The sequence below is a fragment of the Equus asinus genome, chromosome 5 (genome assembly GCF_041296235.1).
Source record: "Equus asinus isolate D_3611 breed Donkey chromosome 5, EquAss-T2T_v2, whole genome shotgun sequence".
In the NCBI taxonomy this organism is placed as follows: Eukaryota; Metazoa; Chordata; class Mammalia; order Perissodactyla; family Equidae; genus Equus; species Equus asinus.
The window spans coordinates 97,642,102-97,668,070 of record NC_091794.1 but is presented as its reverse complement, the minus strand read 5'-3'; the positions used below and the strand labels follow the sequence as shown (position 1 = coordinate 97,668,070).

The 25,969-nt window shown below is 58.4% G+C and overlaps 1 protein-coding gene across 2 annotated transcripts in view; it reads right to left on the bottom strand.

Moving 5' to 3' along the window:
• Positions 1 to 24,476, bottom strand: part of WNT4 (Wnt family member 4) — a 49,816-nt gene extending 25,340 nt beyond the window's left edge. Inside the window, exons 1-4 of one of the 2 annotated variants that reach the window (XM_044769956.2) lie at positions 24,260 to 24,476; positions 9,794 to 10,029; positions 645 to 776; positions 409 to 551 (exon numbers count right to left, since the gene is read on the bottom strand). In XM_044769956.2, the coding sequence (XP_044625891.1) occupies positions 409 to 551; positions 645 to 776; positions 9,794 to 10,029; positions 24,260 to 24,336 (588 nt within the window). In that variant the 5' untranslated portion in view covers positions 24,337 to 24,476. The remainder of the gene's footprint in view (positions 1 to 408; positions 552 to 644; positions 777 to 9,793; positions 10,030 to 24,259) is intronic. The other variant, XM_044769957.2, reaches the window with a different exon arrangement.
• Between the last annotated feature and the right edge of the window lie 1,493 nt (positions 24,477 to 25,969).

Sequence of the window (25,969 nt, the reverse complement as noted above, 5' to 3'; positions counted from 1 at the left end):
GCATTGAATCTGCATGGGAACCTTGAAGAGTAGGTATCAAGAAGGCAGATGGTGTCATAGTTAAACACATGATCTTAGTGGTTCAAATCCTAGCTCTGCTACTTATTAGGGGGGTGTGTGTGTGTGAGAGAGGGATGGAGACACACACCTCTGTACATATATGTGCATAGGTGGGGGCGTGTTGGGGATGTGTGTGGTGCATCGCGGGCCACCCGTGCTGTTCTGTGACACCTACTCACCTGTCTGCTTCTCCCCCGCTGCCCCGTACCCCACCGGCCGAGAGGAGTTGCCTGGTGCTGGTGAGAGCCTGGGCAAATGTTTTCTGAGCGGCATGTGGGTAGAAGAGTGGGGACTTGGCCGAGCCCACCCCTGCCCTAGTGGTTACAAGGAGGGGACGCGCCTCACTACCTTCCTGCCAGCCTCGTTGTTGTGGAGGTTCATGAGGGCCCGGCTGGACGAGGCCCCCTTGCTTCTCTCCCGTACGTCCACAAACGACTGTGAGAAGGCCACGCCGTAGGCGATGTTGTCCGAGCATCCTGACCACTGGAAGCCTGGGGCGTGGTGGGCATGGGGGCCACGGGTGAGCGAGGGCCATGGCCCGGGCCCCTGCCCTCCCGCTATGCCCTCCTGCCTCCTGCACTTACCCTGTGGGCTGACCCCGTGCACTGTCCGGTCACAGCCACACTTTTCCAGCTCCCCACTGCTGCACGCCCGCGTCACCGCAAAGGCCACACCTGCTGAAGAGATGGCGTACACGAAGGCCGCCTCCCGAGTCCCTGTGGGAGGCAGAGGGAGGGCAGGGCTGGGTCCCAGGGCTCCTCCCCAGCACCCTCCTTTTCGAGGGGAGGGGTATACAGGCCTTCTGGACATGGAGGCGCATGAGAGAGTGAGGCAGGTCAGCCCTTTGGGCCAGGGCACACATGCTGGTGCTTAGTCCTACCGTACCAATGGCCTTGCCTTCCTGCACACTGGGCACTGCCCTGCGGTCCTCGTGCTGAGCGTGTCATCCTCACGGCACCCTGGGAGCTAAGTCCCATTATCATCCCCATTTTACAGAGAGACTATTCGGCTTGTCCCAGATCACACAGGACGTGGTTGAGCAGCCCGGCAGCCCAGCTTCATGGCTCTTAGCTCCGGTGGGATACTGTTCACACAACCTCTCCAGAAGACTGGGGATGTTAGCATCGTTTTGTGGGAGACAAGATGGGGTCGGAGAGGTGAACTGACTTACTGAGACTACAGAGCTATGAAGGAGCAGAGCTGGACTCCCAACCCAGGTCTGGCTCCCTCTCAAACCTGTGTTTCCCCACGGCCCCGGGCCCTGAGGGGTCCCTCCGCCCTGTGGTCCTGCCCCAACCCTTCCTGCTGAGGCACGGCCCATTCCTGAGACCGTCTTGCTTCCTAAACCTTTAAAAAGAGTAAATCGTAATAACATCGGCCCCCACTGTTGACCACCGCTGCCGATGAGGCGTGCTACCTGTGGCTGTGAGCGCCATCTGTGCCCATTTCACAGAGCGCAGCGCAGGTTTGGGCAGGGGAGGGGATCTGGTCCCAGCCACCCAGCCAGGAAGTGACAGAACCAGGGCTCAAGCACAGGTCTGTCCATCTCTGCCGCCTGTTCTTTCCCTTCCGCCCCATGACTGCTCAGTGGTTCTATTTTGGTGCCTGCCCTCGTCCCTTGCCTGAATGGGTGTTTTTATCCTCCTAGGAACTGTGCCTCAGGGGGTGTAGCTGCTGTGAGCCTCTTTCTGGGGATGTGGGTGGTGGGAGGGAGTGTGTTTGTGTGTGTGCCTGTGTGTGTGTGTGTAGTGCATGTGGGCGTGGCTGGCTGGCTGTGTGACCAGACAGGCCCTGCTCCTCTCCTGGGCCCTGTGAGGGCCTCTGTGTGCCCGTGACTGTCCTTCTGTCTCTTGCTGGAGTGTCTGTGTCCGCAGGAGTGGAGGGGGCAGGCTTTGGCCCCGTGGTTGGCAATTACCTCTGTGACACCCAGGCCTGTGCTCTCGGCCGCCCTGGGGAGCAGTCACCGTGGTCAGATGGAGACAATCACCTCCTCTGTGCCCGTGTCTGTGGACAGGCAGTAGAGGCTGAGCGCTGGGGCGGGGGGCAGCTCAGGCCTGATGGCTCAGGACGCCCTGTTCTTGGTTCGGCCCTTGACCTGAGGATACTGCCCACCACCCACTCTCCACGGCCCACCCTCTGCCCTGGCCTGGCCATTTGGGGCCAGCATCAGGGGGCTTGGCTGGAGCCACGGGGGCCTGAGATGGAATCCTCTACAAGTTAATCGAGGTTAATAGCAGGATCATGTTGGTTGGTTTTGTGCTGTGGCCGCCCAAAGAGAGACGACTTTAGTTTCTGGTATTTCTGGTATTTCCAGGCCTGAACCAGCACAAATCGTTGCCCCAAAGACCAAGGGGGAAGGGAAAGCAGGAGATAGGGCGGATGGGACCGGTGGGGCAGCCCCAGCTCTTGGCCTGGCAGCGTGCTTCCTCTGCCTCTCTGGGCTCTCAGGCTGTGCCTGGCCCACCCCAAGCTCTGGGCTCCCCTCCTCCCTGAGTGCTAGTGGCCCTAGGGTGCAGAGGTCCCTGTGAGCTTGCTCAGGGAGACCTCTGCCTCATCCGCAAACCAATGTCCATCTGCCAGGACCCCAGGGGCCCCTTGCCCTGGCCTGGGGGACAAGGACGCTATGGTTTTCTCAGCTTGGGAGTGGGCCTGAAGGAAGAGACGCTGAAAGAAAGATAATAGGAACAAGAACTAAAGCTTATAGCACGCTTACTTTGTGTTGCGCACTGTCCAAGGACTTTATATAATATATATACTCCTCACAACAACCCTATGGAGTGGAGACTTCTAACCCTTATTTTACAGATGAGGAAACTGAGGCACTCAGTGGTGAGGCAACTCGACCAGTAATACCCAGCCAGCAAGTGGTAGAACCGGAACTTGACCTCAGACAGCCTGGCTCCAGAGCTTCCAACCTTGACGTTATCCTGCCTCACGGAGCCCAGAGCCTCCAGGATACACACATAGTCCATCTCTTCCCCCCGTCCCAGGTGTGAAGCCAAGAAGGGCGTCCTAAATCTCACATGTGGTAGGACAAGTCCAGTTCTGCAAAGGGTTCTTCACTGGGGAATGGTGGGCAGTTGGCCTGTGCCCAGCACATGAGGCCCCAGAAGGCCTGGCGAATGTGGCCAAGCCACCATGTCCCTAAAACCAATGGCAGTGATTTCTCCAGCCTTTTCTAACTGGCTCTGGGTCCCAGCACTTCGACTCCAGTGCTGTGGCTCCTCCTGGCTCTTCCTCTTTGCCTGGGGGCCCAGGCTGAAGCCTTGCTCGCTGGGCATCTGGCGGAGACTGTGGGACATAGAAAAAGGGTAGTGGTGCACCTGCAAGTGTAGCAGAGGGGAGTTCCCCAGCGACGTGGTAGATAACTGCTCCCAGGTCAGGGGGGTTGCCTACTCCAGCTGCAGGGGGAAGACTGTCCTGGCTTCGTCCTCCTGGGACAGCAGAGCTGGGCCAGGTAAGGCAGAGCTTGTTCAGATGCCAGCAGCTGCCCTACAACCTTCTGCCTTTTCTATAAAGCCATTTGCTCCATCCCACATCCAACTCCTTTCTTCCTGCTCTTTCTTCTTCCCATAGTGCCTCCTTCCCTGGCTCCACTGGTCTAAATCCTGCGTGTCCTCTGGGTCCCGCCTCACTGCCATCTTTTCCAAAATGCTAAGGCTGCCTGGGGCTGGGAATCCAGAGTTGTCCTGTGCATCCAGAGGGCCTACTATGTGCCAGGGCCTTTCCATATGTCATCTAAGGCTCATGACCACCTTAGCAACCAGCTCTCTCCAGCTCTGCTCTATGGAGTTTGAAAAAGTGAGGCTCAGGGGCTCATCTAGGGTCCCTCAGCCAGTCAGTGGCCACGTAGACATTGGAATCAAGGCCTGTCTGACTCCAGGCCTGTGCTCTTCTTAGCCCATCTCATACAATGTCTCTCCCGATGTTGGAAGGAAGGATGTTTGAGCAGGAAGGAGTGTTTGGAGGGGCATCAGCTGAGGCTGAGTTGGGCTGGAAGGGAAGCCATGGCGTGGTGATCCCCTGGGAACCAGGCGGGTGTCCTGAGGAAAGTGCTGTTCTGAGCAGAACTCCCATGTTTTCAAGGCAGGCCCAGCGGGAGTCCTGGTGGGGGGGCAAGACAGGCTCTGGTCTCTGAGAAAGACATTGTCCCCCGTCCTCTCCCATCCCTGCCCCTAGCTGGCCTTTCCAGTTTCCTTTGCTCTCTTATCTGCAAAATCTCACCTTTTCTTGAAACCACCTCTGGGAAGCCTCTTTGGATTTAAGAGACAATGTAGGACAGGGAAAGAGTAACGGCTCTGGAGCTGGACACAGCTGTAAGACTTGTAGCAGTGGTGGGACCTTCCTCTCTGGGCCTCATTTTCCCAGCTCTCACATGGGGATAGCAATGCTGCCTGGCAGGCAGACCCTAGCACTTCTCCCGTGTCTCCCTCCCACCCTCACGGACCTCCGGGACTGCGGCGTTCTCGCTGGCCTACCTGCCACAAGCAGTCAGAATCGAGCCGAAAACCATTTTATCTTCTAAGTGTTTTGTGTGTTTGTCTGGCCTCTGCAGCCAGACTGGAACCTCCTGGGGCCCGGCTGTCCCTCATCCTTCTCCTCTGCCCCCTAGGTAGCATGGAACAGGAGCACTGGGCACGGAGCAGACGCTTCACAGCTACTTGGAGCCAGGGGTGGGTATTGGGGAAGAGCCTGGCCACTCAGCCGGGCAGGCCTGAGATCCAGTCCCTGCTCCACCACTTCCTAGAGGTGTGATTTCAGTTCTCTTGTCCAGAGAATGGGGCTGATCATGGTACTGACCTCATCAGGTGGTTATGACAATCTAAGGGGTAAAATACAGGAAGTCCTGCGTGCAGCCGCTGGCACACAGCAGGCGCTCGAGACACAGTGGCCGTTGTACTACAGTCGGCTGATTAATGCCATTTGATTCATTTTCTGGCAAATGTTGGTGGGGCACTGACACTCTGAGGGTCTGTCAGTTGACTACGTCTTGTCATTGGGCTAAAGCTTCCTTAGGGCAGAGGACTCCTCCCTTGCTGCTCCCTCTCCAAACATTTATTGATCGCCTGCTGTGAGCGAGGCCCTATGCTGCACACGAGGGACACCGAGGAAAATGTTTCCTCAAGGAACTCCCACTGGCAGAGCGCCTCTGGGGTGCCCCCTCCCAGACTTCCTGTAACTTATCTGATGGCACCAAAAGACTGGCCTGAGAGGTTGCCCCGAAGGAAGGCCCGGTCTCTCCCTCCCTGGGTCCAACATGATGCCGACATTGAGGACAAAGGGGAGAACACAGGTTTTAGTGAGCCACAGCCCAGGACTGAGAAGCACTCACTTCTTCAATCCAGCCTGATGTTATGGTCAGTGAGGCGTCCTAGACGTTAGACACGGGGGAGTGGAAGGACAGGCCTGGGGTCAGTCTCCGCTTTGCTACGGCCAGTACACCACACTGCCTCCCAGCCATGGCAGCCAGAGCCCAAATGGGCCTCGGGGTTCAGGAAGTCCCCTCTCGGGACAGGGTCACAGAGGCGGATGTGAAGAGGCAGAGGCGACCCCGTGCTGTCTACAGAAGAAGGGAGCAGGAGAAGAGGAGTCGGGGTTGCCGCTCTGGCCTCCCATCCTGCTCAGGCTGGCCCACTCAGAGCCAGCATGACCTGCTCCCTGTGACCTTGAACCTTCGCCAGGCTCTACGGCCTCTCCCTCCCACCCTCAGACCCTTTCCTGTCATTCAGCAGGTATTTACCAGTTAACCCCCAGGTGCAGGCTCTGCTCTGCATTGGGATCCAGTAGGGACTAACGCACAGACACTGCCCCAGATGCCAATTTGACCAAATTTAAGCCTACAGCACGCAGTTTGGCCCTAACTTACATATCGTCCTCAGCAGTCACCATTATTTCCCTGTCCTCAGTAGGCCAAGGAGCAGGGTGGCCTCCACTGCTTGGGGGTGGAGGCTATGAGACGTCGGGCAATGCTGGCAGGAAGAGAGCTGCCCCCTCCCTGGGGGTCTCTGTGGGAATCAGCCCTTCAGAGCTGCGTCTCTCTGAATCCTCATGGGAATCCCAGGAGGCTGGTCCTGGGATGGTCCCCACTTTATAGGGAGGAAGAAGCTGAGGCTAGGAGAGGGGAAGGACCTTGCTCAAGATCTCACAGGCAGGAGTTGGCAGGTCCTGGATCTGAGGGTGTCACCACCCTCTGCTTGCTGAGTCTCCTTTCTTATCTGTAAAATGGGAACAATACTACGCACACAGAATTGTCGTGAGGGTGACCTGAAGCAAGACAGCACACAGGATGTCCTCAATAAATGGGGTCTCATTCTCTTCTCCAAGTATGGCCTGGCTCCTGGGGAGGAGCTGTTAGCTACAACCTTTCCATGTCTGAGGTCGTGACCCCAGCCAGGCAGCTCATGAATTGGCACTGGCCAAGCCCCCTAACCCCGAAAGCTGGGGGCTGCGAGAGAGGCCTGCCTGGACCAGCTGCTGCTGCTGCCACCAAAAACGACAGCACCTGCTGATGACAGACGGCTCTTCTCAGGTCTAAGTGCTGCCATGCATCACGTCACTGAACCTCCATGACCGTGTGAGGTAAGCACATGTGCTGGTCTCATTGATCGGTGAGGACGCTGCAGCTCAGCGGGGGAGGTCACTCGCCCAAGGTCGTGCTTGCCCATGCTCTTGGTCCAGCTGCCTCATCAACCCCGGGCGTTCAGAGAGCAGCGCTGTGCCCTCAGGCCTTGGGATGGACAAGGCTCTTCTCTTGTTCAGTGGAGACAAACTAAGACTTTTCCAAGAGGAAAACGAAAAATAGAAAAGCGAGGAGATGGAAGGAAGGGAAGAGCTCAGATTCCTCCTCCAAACACGATTGACATCTGCCCGGTGTGGCTGGCTTGGTGTGAGCGTATCTTGACCCAGCTCCAAGGGGACTGGACGCTTGACCAGGCCACTCAGACTGTAGTCCGGAGCAGGTTCCAGCCAAGCCTGGTAGGATTCTCAGCATCTCCCAGAACTTGCTGAGCCAGGGCTGGCCCCCTCCTTGGTTCCGGCCGCAAACACAGGTGAGGAAGGCACTTCTCAACGGGGTCCCTCACTGGCTTAAGGCCAGCACTGACCCATGCCTGACCTTCTTTGCCCCTTTGAGTCCTTTCCCTGACTTGCTTTCTGTCATAGGATGACATCCACTGATTGTCTCCTCCAAGTGAGACTCTGCACATGCTGGGAGACAGGTAAATGAGACACCATCCTTGCCTCGGAAGAGTTCAAGTCTTAGGGATGGGGGAGTGGAGTGGTGGAGAGAGATATCACAATTCAGTCTAGAAGGTGTAATAAAAGCTGTGAACACAAATGGTTTAGACAAAGTGCGTGCGTGTGTATTAAGGGGAGAGAGAGAGAGAAAGGGAGAGAGAGAAATTGATAAGGCAAATGGGTTAAAATGTAAACACTTGGTGAGTCCAGCTAAAGAGTATATGGGAATTCCTCATAGGAAAAACCAAGCCCATAGATATAGAGAACAGACTGGTGGTTGCCAGAGATGGGGGTGGGGGGATAGGCGAAATGGCTGAAGAGGGTCAAAAGGTACAAACTTCCAGTTACAAAATAAATAAAGCATGAGGATGTAACGTACAGCATGGTGACTATAGTTAATAATACCATATGGCATATTTGAAAGTTGCTAAGAGAGTAGATCTTAAACGTGCTCATCACAAGAAAAAAATTTTGTACTCTGTGTGGTGATGGATGTTAAGTAGACTTGTTGTGGTGACCATTTCATAATATATACAAATATAGAATCATTATGTTGTACACCTGACACTACTATAATGTTGTATGTCAATTATACCTCAGTAAAAAAAAAGAAGAAAGCAAAAGTAGCCAACTGAATAAACCCATCACCTAGAGATGAAAAGAGTATACGGGAATTCATTGTAGCATTTTTGCAACCTTTCTGTGAGTCTGAAATTATATCAGAACCAAAAATTACCAAAAAAGGGGACAACCCCCCAGCATGAACAAACAGCTTCGGAGCCCAGAGGACAAAGCAACCACCTGCTTACGGGGCTGGGAAACTGTGGAGGAGGGAGCTGCTGAGCTGGGGGAGAAAGAGGGTGGGTATTTGGGGCAGAGGAACAAGCAAGTGCAAAGGCATGGGGGTGGGAAGGGCCTGGCGCGTGAAACCCTGCTGACCTATCCACCAGTCCCTCTAAGACGCCGCACACCTACTGTGTGCAAGGGGCTTCCTGTGCTCAGGGTCTGTTGCTGGAGCCTAGCATCCGGGCCTCACCAAACCAGGCATCCCTGGGCCCTGGGCATTGGCACTATTGTCCCTGGAATGCCTCCGCTCCCAGGCTGCTCACTGGGTCTCTGCTTCTTCTCCGGAGCAGCGATGTTCAGTAATGCCAAGCATGATCCTGCCTTTTTGGCCTCTGCCAACTCCCAGGAGAATGGCTTCCAAATTTCTATCACAGTTGGTTTCCAACAACATCCAAACGGTTTGCCACAGCCGAGCAGCCGTAGCCGTCCAGGACCACAAGTGCCAAGACAAAGGTTGGCCCAGGCAATGCCTTCCTGCTGCCTGAGCAAGTCAAAGGGCCCTGTCGGCTGCCGGTGGCTCGGGAGTGTCAGTTTCATGCTCAGGAAGTAGAAAGAGGGCAGCTGGTTCAGAGCACTTCCTCGAGGGCAGCGGCTTGACCCAGTGACCTCTCAAGGAGCCTTCCAGTTGCATGGAACGTTCTCTAGGCCTTGGCCCACCTTCCTCTGGCTTAATGCCCTCTCATATTTCTGGTCCCAGCTGTGGGCCTACCTACTCGGGAAAGCTTTCTCTGAGCACCCAGCCTGGCCAGAGGAGGAGTCCACCCTTGTGCACCCAAGGCCCCCATGACCCCTCCATCACAGTACTTTCTCATGGTGGGCAAGAGCAAGACCCTGGAGCTGGATTGCATGGGTTCAAGTTCTGGCTCTGCCACCTTCTAGTTCTGTGACCTTGGGCAAGTTACTTAACCTCTCTGCGTGCCTCAGTTTCTTCATTTGCAATGTGGAGGCCTATCTCAAAGGGCCAGATGAGTTAATATTACTTAAAACACTCGAAAAAGTGCCTGGTCCCTAGTTAGTGCTATTGGTGTGTAAGCCACTACCCCTCCTGAGTGGTGGCTGTCAACTGGACTGGGAGCCCGGGAGGGGAGGAGCTGGCGCTGTGCCTCCCTGTGTCTCAGGCTGGGTGGGCATGGTGACCCTCGCAATGTGGTTCGTCAAAGGTGCAGACAGGTGAGACGGCTTAGCTTGCATACAGGAGGCCCAGTGCTAAGGTGGAAACAGCATGGGGCTGGGGGTCTGCAGTCCCAGCCTGAACTCTGATTCTGCTGTCCACCCTCTGAGGAGCCCTGGCCACTCCATCCTTTTCTCTGCCTGCGCCTCAGTTTCTTCCTCTGTAAAATGGGGGTGGGAGCTCCAGTGTGGAAACACTGCACACTGTTGAGTGCTGCTCAGCACAAAGAACAGCATCCCCTTTGCTGGCCCTCCCACCTCAGACTCGGCCCGCCTGGATCCTGCCCCTCTCCCTGCATTCTTTATGCCCTCGCCTGAGCAGAGTGCTGTTTTCACTTGATAAATGACAGAATAATTTGTCCGGCCACTCACAAGCATTCCCCACCCGAGGAAATGTGGTCTTGCCCGGGATCCCCTGGCCCGGGGCCCACACCCCAGCACCGCTGACTCCCCCAGCGCCCCCCACGAGCCCCTCCCTCACCTTGCGTCACCACCTTGCCGAAGACGGGCAGGGAGTCGAGCGTGGAGCAGTTCCAGCGCCGGTTCCGGAACTGGTACTGGCACTCCTCGATGGCCAGCTGGGCGCCGCGGCGCACCGAGTCCATCACCTCCAGGTTCCGCTTGCACATCTGCACCTGCCTCTGAATCAGACCCTTGAGCTTCTCGCAGGTCTCCTCCTCGGAGATGCTCCCCACCGATGACAGCTTGGCCAGGTACCTAGGGAGAGGATGGTGGGGGTGGGATGGAGTGCAGGGCCCCTTCCCTCCTCTTTCCACTCCCAGAACGAGCCCGTGCCCAGCCCAGGTCTCTGAGAACTGACTTGTCCCTGAGAGGGGTCCTGGTGGTCAACTTCTCTGGATCCAGTGACAGGCACTGTTGCCCGGCTCTTGGGGCTGGAGAGGGGAGTGCTGTCTTGCACAAGAAGGCCTCCGCCTCGAGTCTGCTGAAGCAGACAGCACCCTGGGAGAGAAGCTGACAGAGGCCCCATGGGATCCCTCCCTGCCCTGGGTGGCCCCTGCACTAGTGTCTGTGCCTTAATGTTACCCCAGACCTGGCCCCTGACTCAACCCCTTCATGTCGAGGATGCCCTTGAGCTAGGAGGCTGGAGCCACTGTCTGTCCTGGCGTCTCTCTTTCCCCACTGCCAGGCAGGGACCCCAGTGACCTAAGCCCACCTATAAGGTCAAGATCCTCACTGCCAGCCGCATCCCAGGGCCACCAGATGGAAACCAGCATCAGTGCTGCAGCCCTTGTGGGTGGGACAGTGAAGGCAGTGAAGGGCTGGGGACAAGGATGGTCAGTACACAGGGAGTGGTGGGGGCCGGGGACTTCAAAAACAAAGTGTGCCAGGCTCTCCCCTCAGCCCCTGGAGTTCTTTCAGCCTGAAAATGGGGCACCAATTCTGGCTCACCTCATAGGGTTATAGCGAGGATCACAGTCTAGATGAGGTAATTGATGTCAAGGTGCTCTGGGAGCAGACACACGTGGGGAGAAGGAGCTTTAATGAACCCATTTCAGCGGAGGATGGGAGAGAGCACCACAGCTCATGGACACCTACCGTGCGCCGTGCACAGTGGCGCACACTTCATCCTGTTGCATCCTCACCCCAAATCTATGAAGTGACAATTATCATGCCCATTTTATGGATCCCAAAATGAAGGCTAAGAAGATGATGTGCCCAAGGCCACACAGATAACAAGTGCCAGAGCCGAGCTTCAAAGCCTGTAAACCCTTCCTCTTGCCTGTCCTCCTCCGTGGCAGGTTGAGGGACCTGGGAAGCCTCGGCCCCGTCTAAGGGTGGGCACTTTGAGCTCTGGGCCAGGAGGCAAGGGGGTCCGGGGCAAGACAAGAATTGCTCGCTGAGGTGGGAACAGAGCCGGAGAAAGGCCCTGTGAGGAAGAAGTGGTCTTCACCGGAAGGAGGCGTGCATTAACTGAGCACCTACTAAGTGCCAGGTAGGTTTCAGAGGGGTGAAATGACCGGCTCAATGTCACCTGGCTTGTGAGGACAGACCTGGATTGGAGCCCAGATCCAGATGACCCCACAACTTGTATTCCAACCACTGTCCTTCAGCCGCTGCCCCCACCCCCGGTGTCCCTGGCCAGGGCCAAGTGCACATAGTAGGCACACAAGTGGCAGCCCGATGGTGGGAGGAGAGCTGAGTGGTGACTCCTCTCCTCCTGCCTCCCTTCCCACCTGTTCAGAGGGAGATGCATCTGCTCACCTCCCAGGGCAGGGCTGCCGGGGCTGCCTTCCAGGTTCTTGGAGGAGCAGCAGAGTGCAGAGAATCACAAACTTCAGCAACATTCCCTGACAGGGGGTCTGGTTCAGACCCTCATTTTACAGGTGAGCACAGAGAGGGAAAGGGGCCTTCCCACTGCCTCCCAGGAGGGAACTCAGACCCTGGCTCTACCCTCAGCCTCAGCCACACAGATCAGCAGCTCTGAACAAGAGAGCCAGAGTCCTGCTGTTCCTGACTCTACAGTGAACCAGCACCCCCCCCACCCTGGGGCTTGGCCTGCAAACTGGGTCTGAGGGGGTGCTTTCTACGGGGGAGGTGAAGAGGCCACTGAATCCTAGAAGGGAAGCTGCACAAGGTTCTCGTCCGAAGAAGGATGGAGGAGGAAGGTCACTGCTCTCTGGGACAGTTTCTCCATCTGTAAGGTGGGGAAGACACCACTGCTCCCGACTCAGTCAGGGGCCTGTTGTCAGAGCAAAAGGGATGCTGTGTGTGAAAGATGGCCCGACACGGGGCCGAGGCAACGGGCAGGAACTCCACATCTGTTTGTTGAATGAAGGAGTAAATGCATGAATATTGACCAAATAGAAAAATACACAAAAAATTAAATATGGGAAATGTTTATGACGATGATAAGAAGAGCCGACTGTTATGGAACTTAGTCAGGACTGGGCTACGTACTTTACTGACATTATTGCATTTATCCTCTCAGCAAGCCAACGAACCCCTGTTTTATAGAGGAGGACACTGAGGCACAGACAGGTTAAGCAATTTGCCTTGTGCACAAGGTCACACAGCCAGTAAGAGGTGGAGCCAGGACTTGAACCTGGCTTTGCTGGACTTCAAAGCCTTTGGTAGAGACAAAGAGCCGCCTTTTATGCGGCTCAAAGACTAGAATTGACACGAGTGGGCGGAAGCTGCTAGGAGCTGGGTTCGTTCCACCTAAGGATGCTGCCAAGGTACAGATGGTGGGCTGCCTAGTGGTCGCTGAGCTCTCCATCCCCAGAGGTGTGCAAGCAGCAGCTGGATTCTATTAGTCAGGCCTGTGGGTTGGACCAGAGTGATGGTTCTCAAATCTGACTGTGCACAGAAACATTTGTGGGGCTTGGTGAAAGCGCAGGTGGCTGGGCCTCGCTCCAGGTGGGTCTTGGTGGGCATCTGGCCTTTTAACCCATTTCCAGGAGCAGCTGTGAAGCCAGGCTGTGCTGGCCTGGAGAGCACTTTAGGAGAAGCTCTTGAGTAACCACTGGTGATGTTTCCTTCTAAGTCCCAGGGAGATCTGATTCCGGGACCCACTCTCTTCTTCTCTGCTGCATCAGCCGCTGGCTGTGGGGCCTGAGTCTGGCTTTCTTCGTCTAGAAATGGAGATAATGGTTCCTATCCTAGAGGGCTACTGTGAGAAGTTAGCGTGATCTGATGTGGCTGCTGCACCTGGTCTCAGCTGGGCACATTGTAGGTGTGTCCTAACCGCAGGATCTCTCCCTTCCAGGGCAGCAGGAGCGAGTGGGAGGTGGGGGGTCTCTGGCTGAGGCACCCCAATCCCCCCCCAATTGCTTGCCTCCCGGGGGCCTCCCTGACGTCTCTACCAGGTCCTGCCTAGGGGACGCAGAGACTGGTAGTGTCTGGGCAGGAGCCTGAGCCTCTCAGAGGTGAGACAACGGCAGGAAGATGGCTGAGGGGCAGGGAGAGGGTGCATATGGAAGGGGAGGGGCCCAACCTTGCTCCTCAACCCTGCCTGCATGCCCCTCTGCCTCGGACGATGAGGCAAGGGGTCCCCTGTGGAGCTAGTCCCACCTGGCGCTCTTGGCCTGCAGGGGGCGCCAAGAGCCCAGCTACTGGCCATGGGCCAGGTCCACACTTGGGAGGCCACGGGTGAGGGGACAAGGAGCTGGGCTTCAAGTTGGATCCTTCCCTGCTCAGACCCAGGGCTGGCCTCCTTTAGAAGGGGAGGGGGCCCAATCCCCTCTGTGACATGGGGGAACAGAGCTGGCTTGTCCCCATCTCAGCCTCTGCTCCTTCTGCAGCCGGCCAAGGGCCAGGTCAGGCTGTGCTGGCTCCTGGCTTCTCACGAGGGGAGGTATTCAAGGGCAAGGGTTCTCTGGGCAGGAGGAGCAGGCTGGGGAGGCCTGGCTGAGCCACCAACGCACTGTGTGACCTTGGGCAAGTCCCTGCCCCTGTTGGAGCCTGTCTCCCTGGGTTCAATAAACTAGTGGGTCTGTGTGGCCTTTCCCGCTGTCAGAGTTGGTGGTCTTCCTTCTACAAACTGGGATTGCAGAGGGGGTCTAAGCCTCAAAGGCCTCCTGGCCCCATGGTGGGCTGATAGACGGAGCCCCTGCCGTTGCAGGAGGAATGAGATGCACCCGAGGAGCCACCCGCTCCCTCTCCCCCAGGCTCCGAACTCCACGAGGGGAGACGGGCTGCAACGACAGCAGCAGGGACTGAGGGGCGAGCTGCTGGGCTGCCATGCCCATGAGTCACTGGGACAGCTTCCAGGAAGAAGCCGAGAAACCTCTTCTACTAAGGAGCGTCCCTGCTCCTACGCTGGCACCAATGCCCACCACCCCCAGCCCCTGCCTTCATCTGGCCCAACAGCTGTCCTCTCCCATGCCACAGGAGGCAGAGCTCCACCCCCGTTCCACTTCCCCCAGGTCCCAGGGTCTTGCCTGGGAAGCGCTGGGTGCCAGAGCTGGAAATGGAGCTGGGAGGGGGGTGGAGGGAGTTAGGACACTAGGCCTCACAGGCTGTTGCTTGCACTACTTGCTTGTCTGGTGTCCAGTTAGGGTGCTAGCCTCATTTTACAGATGAGCAAACCGAGGCCTAGAGAGGTGGAGTAACTCACCCAAAGTCACACAGCTAGCGTGCGGCAAAGTTAGAATGCAAACCCCGCTCTGACTGGGAACTCTCTTTGCCCTGTACCCTGGTGTGGATCTGCTCTGTTTGACAGCTGCAGGAGGCTGATGCCACCCTCGGCGTCACGTCCAGCCTGTGGCCTCCTCAGTGCCCAGCACAGGGAGCAGCACGTAGAAGGTGTGCTGAAATGCTTGCAGCGTGAATGGGGGGCTCTGTCCTGACTGGGTCGCCTCTGCTCACCTCCTGGCAGAGTGCTCAGGTAGGGAAGCAGGGGGTGAGGGGGGAGAATGGGGCTGCCTTTGCCTTTCAGTCTGCTGAGGGCTTGGAGACCCTGAGGGGGTTGGCCCAACTGATCCTGGGGGCCTCAGGAATCCCCTCCTCGCACCCTAAGGTGGCTCAACCTTTCCCCCAGAGACACGCATTCCCCTTGCAGACCTGGAGCTGGGCTGGGCTCCAGCGTCGATTGCACAGCCATTTCTGGGGGAGACAGAGAACCTGGGTGTGATCCGTGTCAGCCGCCGCTGGGCCGGGCTGGCCTGTGGAGGGCCGTAACCATCCCTGCTGCTTTTCCCGTTCTGTTGCATTGCCCCAATTTAAGCTTCTTCCTGCCACTGCTGAGTACAGGCTTCGCAATTTGCCACCTGCTGCCCCGGCCACCCAGGACTCCAGCCACCGCTGTGCCATCGATCATGTTACCCTGCCAGCCCAGGCTGCCCTGCTGCCGCTGCCAGCCAGCTCGTGCTCCGGTCTTGTCCAGGGGCTGCAGGTCCCTCAGGCTCCTCCCAGGAGGCCCTCCCCACGCCCGGCCCGTGCCTGCAGCTCGCAAGGCTGGAGGGCCCTGGCCCTGCCAGGGAGATCAGATCCTCTCAGCCACCTGCTGTTTTCATTAGAAACTAAAATTAGCTGGGCTTGTCCCAAGCTTTTCCAGGTTTGCTTGCTTTTTAAAAAAAATATACAAATTCCTAGAGGAAAATCCGCACCTCTCCGACTCCTCCCCGGTTCTTACTCTGCGCGTCAAGAGGAGAGGAGACGGGAAATAGCTGGAGCGTTTGGGAGGCCAAGCAGATCAGTGTCATGGGTCCTGGCCCCGCGGGTGTCCAGGTGGGGGCTGGGACGCCAGCCCAGGCCTCTCTGTCCCCTCCCTCTGGCCTCCCTGCCTGCCTGGGCCACATTTAGAGCCTCCTCACCAGGGAGGAAGGAGGCCAACGGGTGGGAGGAGGAGCCGGAAGGAAGCGGAGCGCCTGCTGAGGAGTGAGCCGCCTTGGGAGATGCGGGCGGCCAGGGGAGCGTGAGGGGGACCAGACCCCATCCAGGACCGTGTTCCCATGGGGGTGGGCGGCAGCTGGCTCCCCAAGATCCTTATCATGCCCCCTAATTGTTTTCAGACCTTTTAACATTTCTGTACCCATGGTCTTAGGATCCTGCTGTCCTCTGTCCCATGGTGCCCCTGTCCGGAGACTCTCATCCCTCAGCACGGCAGGCAGTGTGGTGCACTGGGCAAGGGAGACAGACTGAGTCAGAATCCCATCCCTGTGTTCCCTGAGGGAAGTTACTGAGCATCTCTGAGTCTCAGTGTCTTCATCTAAAGAATGGAGAGGTTAATAGTTCCCAACTCAGGAGGCTTAAATGAATTAAATGGCCATATGGTAGGCATCTTCCCCTGTTGGCAATGTTAGTATCTTATCAACATTGAGACGTTTACCATCATGGGAATCATCTTCACTGCCATCTCAAAGACTCTTCATGCCCCTGAGCTGAACCCCCAAGCTGGACTCTGCTGGACCCCAGACCGGTTCTGCTCGTTTCTCTTTTGCTTGGCTCCGTCAGCTCTCTTAGACCTGGGTTCCCAACCCTTTTTTCAGCTGAGCACACTGAGGGGTGGACCACTCCCATCGGGAACAGTGGATCACCTCGGCCTCCATCTCAAGTGCAGATTTTTGGTGGAATCTCCAGACGGAGCATGCAGAGTTAGAGCATGTTTTTCTGGCCCATCAGTGATTGTGGCCCATCAGGTGGACCCTCCAAGGACTGGAAGTACAAGAGATGGGATGGAGGGGGGATGGTGCTGTTGGATCAGGAGCTGGGGACCCTGGGGTGGGGGAGAGCAGGGATGGCCGGGTCCAGGACAAGCTCAGGTGTGCCCAGGGGACTTGGGAACCATTTGTGGGACTAGATGACTGGAAGGGAGGGACCTTATGTCCCCTGTCACTTGTGCTTTTCCAGCAATAGTTGCATGTTTTAATATATCCTTATTGCAACCATGTAGGGTTGCCCAGGCAGGCATCACCCCTCCATTCTACAGAGGAGGAAAGTGAGGCTCAGAGAAGCGCATGTTGAAGGCCATGCACCCAGTCAGGGATGGTCAAGATTTGAAAACAGGTCACTCTGTCTCCTAAGCCTGGGCTGGCTGTCAGGCTCCAAAGATGGCCCAGGGTACCGAGGGCATGATGGTTTGGCATCAAAAGACAATGACTTGAGGAAAGGGGCTTCATTCTTCCACTGACTGAGTCTTTCTGGAGCCCTAGGTCGTTTCTGAACTACAACGGATGTGTCTGGGCTTCTTTCCGGAGGGAGGAGTGCTGGGGAGGGAGCTGTCTCAGTCGTTCTGTGGCTGCCTGAACTGTGTCTGGGCCTGTGGTCTCTGCAGCTTCGGGGGCCAGGGAAAGAGTTGCTGCCACTGGCCTGACACCCCTGGAGGGGAAGCTAGGGAGCAGCAGCTGGCCTTGGAGACACTCCCAGTGGTTGTGGGGTGGTGGGTGTTGCCTCCACTCTGCCTTTGCCCCAGCTTTAGCATAGCGCTAGAGTTCTCAATGCGTGGGTCCAGTTCACTTCGTCTCAAGCGCATTTTCTCAGTTGGGGGAAAATGATGGCCTCTGGGCCCCTCAGCCCTGACTCCTATACCTTAGGGCACTATTCCCCTCCTGGCTCCTGGGATCCCTATCTCCCTTTGCTCCCATCCTCAGAAACCTCAGCACCCCCATATTCTGTCTCTTGGCTCCCTAGTTTCTATTATGCCCAGTGCCCTGGTGCCCAGCTCCCCACATTTCATTCCTGAGGGCTCTGTGTCCCCTACTTCCTGTTTGGGAGCCCCCCCCCCCCCCCCACTTCCCATCTCCCAGTATTTGTTCCCAGTAGAGTTGCTCGCTGACTCAGGGCCAGGAATTAGCCACTCAGACCTGAGCCTGGAGGGCCCCAGAGCTGTGCCATGAGGTAGGAATTTCCCTTCTCTCCCTGGGGCAGGTGTGGTTGAGGGGTGAGTGGGTGTCGGATTTAGGGCACTTCCTGATCTTGCCTTGCCCCCAAGTTTGCCATCAGAGAGCTTCTCCCTTGAGGAGACTCACCCAGCCTTTGTCCCCACAGTGCCTTCCTTGTCCTGGTAGCCACTGAACCGTTGTACTGTCATCCCCAGCTCAGCTGGGGGAGCCCCGGGCTGGGGAGCGGGAGGGACAGGGGAACCCAGCTGAGCTGTCCAGGGCCAGTGCTGGCTTCCTGAGTGAGGCTCATGCTCTGGCACCTCTGGGTTTCCAGTGAGTTCCTCGGCCTTGGTGGATCCCATCTGAAGGCCTAATCCTGGGAGAGCCTGTGGCCAAACCTGCACCTGCACCCCAGCAGGGCAGATGGGAAAACCTTGGTTCCTTCCTCGCTCCCCCTGCTCATCACCTCCAGCAGAGAATGACTGGCTCAGGGTATGGAGCTGCAGGTCTGCTTTCATCTGTGGCAGGGGCAGTTCTGAGAGGACAGTCAGCAGACCTGGGATGGAGTTCTGGCTCTACCACCAATATGCTGGGTGACCCCCAAGTGCCTCTCACAGTGCCTGATGGAGTAGGTCTTGACAAGTCAGCGTTTGACATGATTGAACAGGGAGGGGGTTGAGCTGATCATCCCTGAGAGCCCCTCTAACCGTGAGGTCTGTGAGTCAGTCCTCGATGCCTGGGGGCCAGGACAGCTGGGCACCCCTGACTCAAGAGGAATACCCTGCTGTCTCCAGCTCTTGGGGCAGCGTTCCTGGGACCCAATCCTGCGATGATAGGACTTGTGTGTGAACAGAGTGAGAAATAGGGTCTGAAAGGACCATTCAGAGTCACAGCAGGAAAAAGGCCCCTCTGGTCTCATCAGCAATTTCCTGCTGCTTCTGAGGGGCCTCTCCAAAGCTCCCCCGTGAGCTGCGAGCTCTTGGGAGGTTCCTTCCCTGCTGGGACGGGAGTCCCCCCTTCCACCACCTCCCACCCCCTGCCTTCTCGGACCAGGTCCCCTCCACCGCGGGGGTTCTGACTTGGCTGGGGAACTTGTAAAACATAGTTTGGTTTCAAGTTTGCCAGGAGATGGAGGAGGTGGGGAGGGGTTTGGATGGGGAAAGGGGGAGCTGGTGGGGTCACGGCAGGGAGCGAGCCTTCTCGCGGGTTTGGCCGAATCACAGAAGATGCAGTTCAGGACTCAGAGATAAAACCTGGCAACTCCTGTGGAAATCTGGACAGCAACCATGGGGTCACAGCTCCACCTCCCAGCTGAGTTTGCCGAGTGAAAGCGGCGGCTCTTGCAAGCTCCTTTGGAGTGGGGGTGACTGGAGGGGCCGATGGCGGGCAGCCGTCACCCCCTTCAGCGGCTCCCTGGCTAACTCTGTGCCTGGTTGGCTCAGGCCATGCCCTTCTTTCCAGAGGGAGGAGCAAGGAGAGGAGGCTTGGTGCAAATGCTCAGCTTTCCAAATGCACCCACAGGGCCCAAGTTGGGCAAGTTTCAACAGGTTTGGGGAGCACTGTCTTGTCAGATGCTTGCTGAGTTGCTCAATTGCTAATCCAGGGTTGGGGAAGAAAGTCAAACCCATAACAGACAGCTGGGTCGTGACTGCCGCCTGAACAAACCCCTCGGGCAGAGCCTGGTCCTGGGGCCCTGCAGTGGAGGCAGAGGGGGAGAAGGCGCTCAGCCTGGCTCTGCGGGGTCTGCCCAAGCCAGGAGCTGAGGCAGAGCAGCGCATCTGCTGGGTGACAGCCACATGTCCTGACACCTTTGGCACATCTTAGCATCCCCTGAGACTCAGGGCAGTAGAGCGGAGCCTCCCTTCGACTCCAGGTCTTTGAAGATAGGGCACCATTTGACAGCAGCTTAAAACCCTCTGGAATGAACCAGCCCTTCCCTCTTCATCCATCAAATATCAAGAGAGGACCTGCTACATGTCAGACATGTGCCAGGCCCCACGAGGAGGCTGAGAGGTGTCTGTGCCATAGCCTGGGCCTCCAGATGTTTATAACCTGTGGAGGTGAGAAGCCACACGACTGGGCTACAGTTATACATAGTATGAAACAGTTTCATGGGCGGGGATAAAAGCCACGAGATCTGGACACGTGGGAGCGAGTCAAGTTCCAATCCTGCTTCTGATGTGCAGAATGTCCTTGGGGAAGTCACTGCGCCTCTGGGCCTCTGAAGTGGGGCTGAAAAGAATACAGACTCGTTCCTCTGAAAGTGGGAGGGGAGAAGTTACGTGGTTCTAATAGGGTCAAAGGTGTGGAAGTGCTGTGTAAACCGCCGATTCTCAACCACAGGTGATTTTGCCCCTTGGGGACATTTAGGAATGTCTGGAGACATTTTTGGTTGTCACTTGGGGGGGGGTGCTACTGTCATCTAGTGGGTAGAGACCAGGGATGCTGCTAAACATCCTATAGTGCACAGGACAGTCCCTAAATGTCGATGCTGTGATGTGAGGAGTCCCAAGGTGGCAGGTGTGTTAGTGACTGCGATTCAGTGCCCAGAGCCATGGCAGGAGCTATGAGGGGACTGGTTTTTACTATGTAGAAGGGAGGGAGGGATCCTTTTTATCTGGGGACTAGGGGGACACTTCCTAGGGGAGATAGGCCACGCCTTTACTTGTGGAGCTGGCACTGTACACCTGGCCCGGCTCTGCCCACATCTGGCCCAATGAGTTGTGTCCAGACTCCAGGCCTCAATCTGCCCATGGCCAAGGGCCTTGCACACCCCTGCTAGGCGAGTAGGCACACGGGAGCTTGGCCCGGAGATGCACACTTGTGGGGAGTCAGACCCAGTGAAGAGCGCGATGCCTTCCCCGGAGGCACAGATGCTCCCAGAACAACTCCCCTGGCCAGCAGGGTTTGCCCATGAGCCAGGCTGTGCCTCGCTGGCTCTGTGAGGCTCTCGTGGGGGCCCTGGTTGAAGAGCAGGGTGGCATCAGCCTAGGATCCTACCTGTGTGACCTGTGTAAGATCACAGGGTAAACAGTGCTGGGGAGCAGCAGCCCGAAGGCCCGTTCTCTCCATCCTTCCTGTAAACAGGGACCTGACTCCCCCATCTCACTGACAGCCGCCCTTGGCTTCCAGCAGCAGTCATGGTTACCATTTCCACCAGTGTGCCTGGCACTCAGCATGCTACATGCATGGGCTCTCTCTTACTTCACAACCCCCCAAGGGAGGGTACCATTTTACAGATGAGGAACTTGAGGCTCAGAGAAGTTAAGAAACCTGTCCAAGGTCACTCAGCTGTCTAGCGGCAGACCTAGGTTGGAACTGTGGGCTGTCTGTCCCAGAGACCCAGTTCTTAGCCACTCCACGGGACTATCTTTGAGCGCGGCATGGGCTCGCCTAGTGGGCCTCTGCTGGGGCCCCAGCACAGTGTGTGGCTGCCTTTCTTCAGGAAATCCACAACGATGAACATTAGCTTCTCTGTTCCCTAACTCTTCCCAGTGCTTCCATTTGGGGTTCAGAGCAATCTGCTGAGGACTGTGGCCCAGAGGGCGGACGAGGCCCCCGCAAGGCCACCCAGCATGTGAGGCAGAGCTGGGATTGAGACTCTGGTCTCCCAACTCCCAGCACAGCCCCAGTGCCCGGGGGGTGGGACATTCAGAGACATTTCTGAGCCCAAGTCTGCGGCAGAGTCCAGGTCTTCCACTGACGGACTGTTCATCCATTCATCCCTCCCTCAGTGCTGGGAGGTGCCACAAGCTGTCAGCTCGCTCCGGGTGCCAGACACAAGTCTCATCAACAGCTTCCAGCTTCTCTGGGCTTGCCCAGGCCTCAGGCTGCGGCGCCCTCCCAGCTCCAGGCTCCATGCTGCCCAACAGCTGCACCCAGCAGGACACCTGGCCTCCCCACCGGGCCACCCGCCCTTCTGAGACAACAGACAGCACCGGCTCTTGCAACCGGTCAGCCAACCGGCCCTGGACAGAAGCCTGACTCCAGGTACCAGAAGGGGAGTGGACACGTAGGCCTTGCTCCTCTGAGAGCACTGCCAGCTAGCCCCTTGGGGCCAGACCTCCAGCGTGGCTCACATTTAAAAAGACAGCGCCAGCCACTGTGCCTGGGCAGACATCTGCCTGCCCAAAGCTTTTCCTTCGAGAGGCAGCTTTTGGTTCAGGGGCTTCTGCCATTTACCAGCTAGGTTACTTGGGGCCATTACCTCTGTGATCCCCGATCGTCTCATCTGTGAAGTGGGATTCAGATGTCGTCAGGGTTTAGATAGTACAGTGGGAGCCATTATAATCATCCCCACTATTGTCATGATTCTGCAGCCTCCAGGCCGAGTCCCCCACCACTGTGACTGCTCCAGCTCACACTTAATTCTTTCCTCCGGCAGCAGCAGCAGGTACACCGTCCCACCCATCTGTGGGTTTGCTTTTCTCTTGTCATTCTACCTAGACCTCGGACGCCAGGCTGTAACACCTATTTCCCCCAGAGCTGGCCCCATCCCTGGCCCCGGGGATGGAGGTTGATCAATACAAGGCAATTGACCCAGTCTTAGAAAGTGCCCGGAGACCTCTTCTCCGTCACAGCGTCTCTGGGTTTTGGTGGGATCCTGGGAAGTCCCTGTTCCTCCTGCCTGGGACTGAGCAGAGAGACCCTTGGCATGAAGCCCAGGGTGGAGCAGGAGTGCGCTGGGTCATCCGGAGACCTGCTTCGTGGAACCTGAACCATCCCTGTTGCAGAGAACAGGTTTGCCAACCTCTCCTCTCCCTCCAGGCTGCCCCTCCTCACCCCACCCCACAACGGCACAGGCTGGAGAACTGAGCTGTTGGAATTCCCCACGGTTGGCGTGACCCAAAGCTGGGGCTGCCTCCCTGGCTGGGGTTTCGGGCTTGGATGTGGCTAAAGGTGGGTGGTGACACACCTGGGCCACACTGGCTCAACGTTGGGATGGTTTCAGGGAAGGGGGTATGTCACTGCCTGGGATTTGGTGCACCTGGGGCCTCAGTTTCCTCATCTGTAAAATGAGTGAAACACTAGATGCTCTTGAAGGACCTTCCACTGTGGACGTCACCCTTTTGCTTGAAGGCCTGGGTCAGACCCTTGACCTGCCTCTTCTTGCTCTGCCTTTCTGTAGCCTGCGGCGCCGACTGCGTCAGACCAAGTTCTTTCTCTTCCCGATGCTTACGTTCACTTTGGAGACCCCAGCTCTGAACCCATGCTTTCAAGAGTCAGCTCCAGGGACCCCAAACTCCCCCAAGTCCAAGTCAGCACCCCTCCTTGCCTTTGCCACCCAGGCCCTACTCAGAGGCATGGCCTGCAGGAGGCTGATGGCGGTGCCCTGGTTTCTGTACACTTTGCCACTGCCCCTGAAGTGTTAATCAAATTAAGTCTCCAAGAAAAACAAAAGCTCCACAGCCACTTCAGGCTGCCTTGGAGTCGCTCGCTCTCGGAACAGCTGGGAGAATTCCACATCACCTCCGTCCCCCAAGCCCTGGGTGGCTCTGACCCCAACGAACACACTCCTTCCAGCCTGCAGGGCCCCGGCCGGCCGCAATGACCTCATAGCAACAGCCATTGGACACTCGGGGCAATTTCATGGGAGATATTTGTTCTTCGGTCTTGATGCAGAGAGAATTTTTTCCTCTCCCGCGGTCTCCATGGAAACCCCAGCTACACCGTCAGCTACCCCCCTTTTCACCTCATGCTTTTCAGATCAATATTGGAGCTTGGCTCCCCACTGGCTGCCCACAGCGGATGGGGGCAGAGCTCTGGGCAGAAGGAATTGGGGCCAGGGTTAAGCCTGGGGCCCGGGGAATGGTACGGGAGGGGAACGAAGAAAGAGTCCAGGGTCCTCTTGCTTCACTGTTCACCCACTCGCTGAAGCTCATCCCTTTAGAATTGCCCCCAGCGAACCTTCTGTCCCTTTGCAGGGAGTGCCCAGACCCAGGCCCAGTCAAGGAGAAACAGACAGACAGGTCAGCGGTGGTCACCACCCCTCCCTCCTTAGGTGGGACACGGGGAGGTAGGGGCTGTTGTCCTCCTTAAGGGCTGGATGGAGTTTCTTCCTGCCCCAGGAAGAACCAAGGCCAGCCAGCGCCAGCCTCGGGCTCTCGGAGGCCCCGTGTTCTGGTCCCTTCCCTCCTTCTATCCCTGGCTCCCGCCCCCCAAGCAGAAACAGGTCCCTGCACGCCTCCAACCCAGCCCGCAGCGCGGCGCAGCTCCGCACGGGGAACTCGCTCCTGGACTTCTCAGGATTAATCTGCTATTATGACCCAGAGTCCTCCCCCGTCATGGGCTTCCTCGGTGACCTGTCAGCCCTGCCTGGGCTGCGCCCCGCGCCCGGCACCGCACCCCAGCCGCCGCCCCGCGCTCGCACCCCTTGCGCTCCCGGGCGCCCCAGGCCGCCTATGGGTGCAGACGCCGCCGCCACCCCTGCAGCCTCCAGGCTGGGAGCCGGACCCGGGCAGGAGGGGTGTCCAGAGGGAGGCCCGGGCAGTGGCGGCGGCAGCGGAGAGAGCGAGCGAGCCTCGCGTCCCGCGGCCGAGACACCTGCCGGGCGCCCCCGCGCTCGCTGCCCCGCGCCGCCTGGCACCGGCCGCTGCCCCCGGGGCCTGCCCCACCCTGCCCCGCCCGGCCCCCGCCCGGCCCAGCCGGGTCCCGGCCCGACTTACAGCCAGTTGCTCGCGGCGGCCGAGAAGACGGCGAAGACGAGGAGGCGCAGAGAACGCAGGCACGAGCGGGGGCTCATGGTGCTGCCGCGGGCGCCCGGCTCCGGGCAGCGGCGGCGGCCGCGGGGGGCCTCCCGTCGGGGCGGCAGGTGGGCGCCCCGCGGGCGGGCTGGGGCGCGGCGCCGGGCGCGGGCCGGGGCGCGCGCGGCGGGGCTCTGCCTCCGTGCCTGCCGGCAGCCCTGCCCGCTGCTGCGCCCGCTGCCCGGCGCGGACCAGACTGTCAGCGCCGCCCCAGAGCCGGGATGCAGCGGCGGCGGCGGCGGAGGCGGGCGGGCGGGCGGCCGGGGGGGCGGGCCGGGGGCGGGCCGAGGATGGGGTTACCTGGGCGGGCCCAGCGGCCCGGGACACCCCCCGGGGGCGGGCCGGAGCGCGGCGGCAGCGGCCGCCCTGGCCCGCGGGACTGGGCTTTTCCCGGGGCCTCTCGGGTCCGGCGCCCGGGAGGACTTAGGGCCCGATCCCGCTCCAGGCACGTCTGGCTGCGCGCCGCCTAACCCGGCCGGGCTAGAGGCGCGGCGACCCAGCTGCCTGGTCCCCGCCCGGGCCTTGGGGACAGGCGGGCACAGCTCCCCCAGCCCGCCGCTGCGGGCACTGCAGCACCGTCTTCGCCGCCCCGCCTCGCCCCCCGCCGGCGCCTCGAAGCCCGACCCCGGCCCGTCCGTGGCGGACCGACCCGAGCGCGGCTGTCACTCGCGCGCACCCGGCCGCTTGCGCTCCGGGGGCCCCGGGCTGCGCACCCCCGCTGCGCACCTGGGAGTTCGGTGCCGCCCGGCCGACCCCCGCCAGGCCCCTCCCTGCCTCCCGGCCGGCGCGTCCTCCGGCCCAGCCCCTCCCTGGTGCTCACCTCCCTCTAGCCTTCCGGGAGCTGGACGCGGCCTCCCCAGCTTCGGGCATCTTAGGACAGTGGCCGGAGACTGCGGGAATCCGAAACCTCGCTTCTGGCTAGCCACAAGATCTGGCCGCGCCCTAAGCAACAGGGTCTTGACCAACGCCCCTACCTCTCTGGGCCTCCGTTTCCTCGTCCGAGAAATGGACAGAAGACCAAGGGGATTGTGAGGATGGAAGAGCCCAGGGAAGGTCTCTCCTTAGCTCACCCACCAAGTCTTGCTTTGCGTTTTGCTTTTCTGTGCGCTTTTATCTATCCTCCCATATCCGGCAGATTCAGCCCCTCGCCCAGTGCCTGGCACAGCCTGCCCAGTAGCACAGTTTGTGGAATGAATGAATGAAATGGAACGGGCTGCAGCCTGTGCCTGGCTGGTGCAGAGGCTCAATTCCACACCATAATAGCTGGTAAGAGATGTTTGCCCATCCCCAGTTCATGCCCCTCCAGGTCCCTGATCTGGTTCTGTGTCCCTCCTTACCCTGCCTCAGCCTGTATCCCAAAGCTATTTGGAATTGGAGGGACCTCTTGTCTAAATGCGGAAACTAAGGCCCAGAGAGGGGCAGGGAGCCTTACTAGGGGTTGGGGACAGAGCCATAGAGAGCAGGCCTATGCCCTTACCCCTGATCCCGTGCTCTGTCCTGGGGTATGAAGTTTGCTCCCATGTGGATGGTCACGTTTGGGTGCAGGATGGTGTCCTTGCCTCTGTGGAGTCCTGCCGGCTTGGCGCAGAGGGGGCACTCAGTAAACACTTGGTGCTGAGAGTGGGCAGAAGG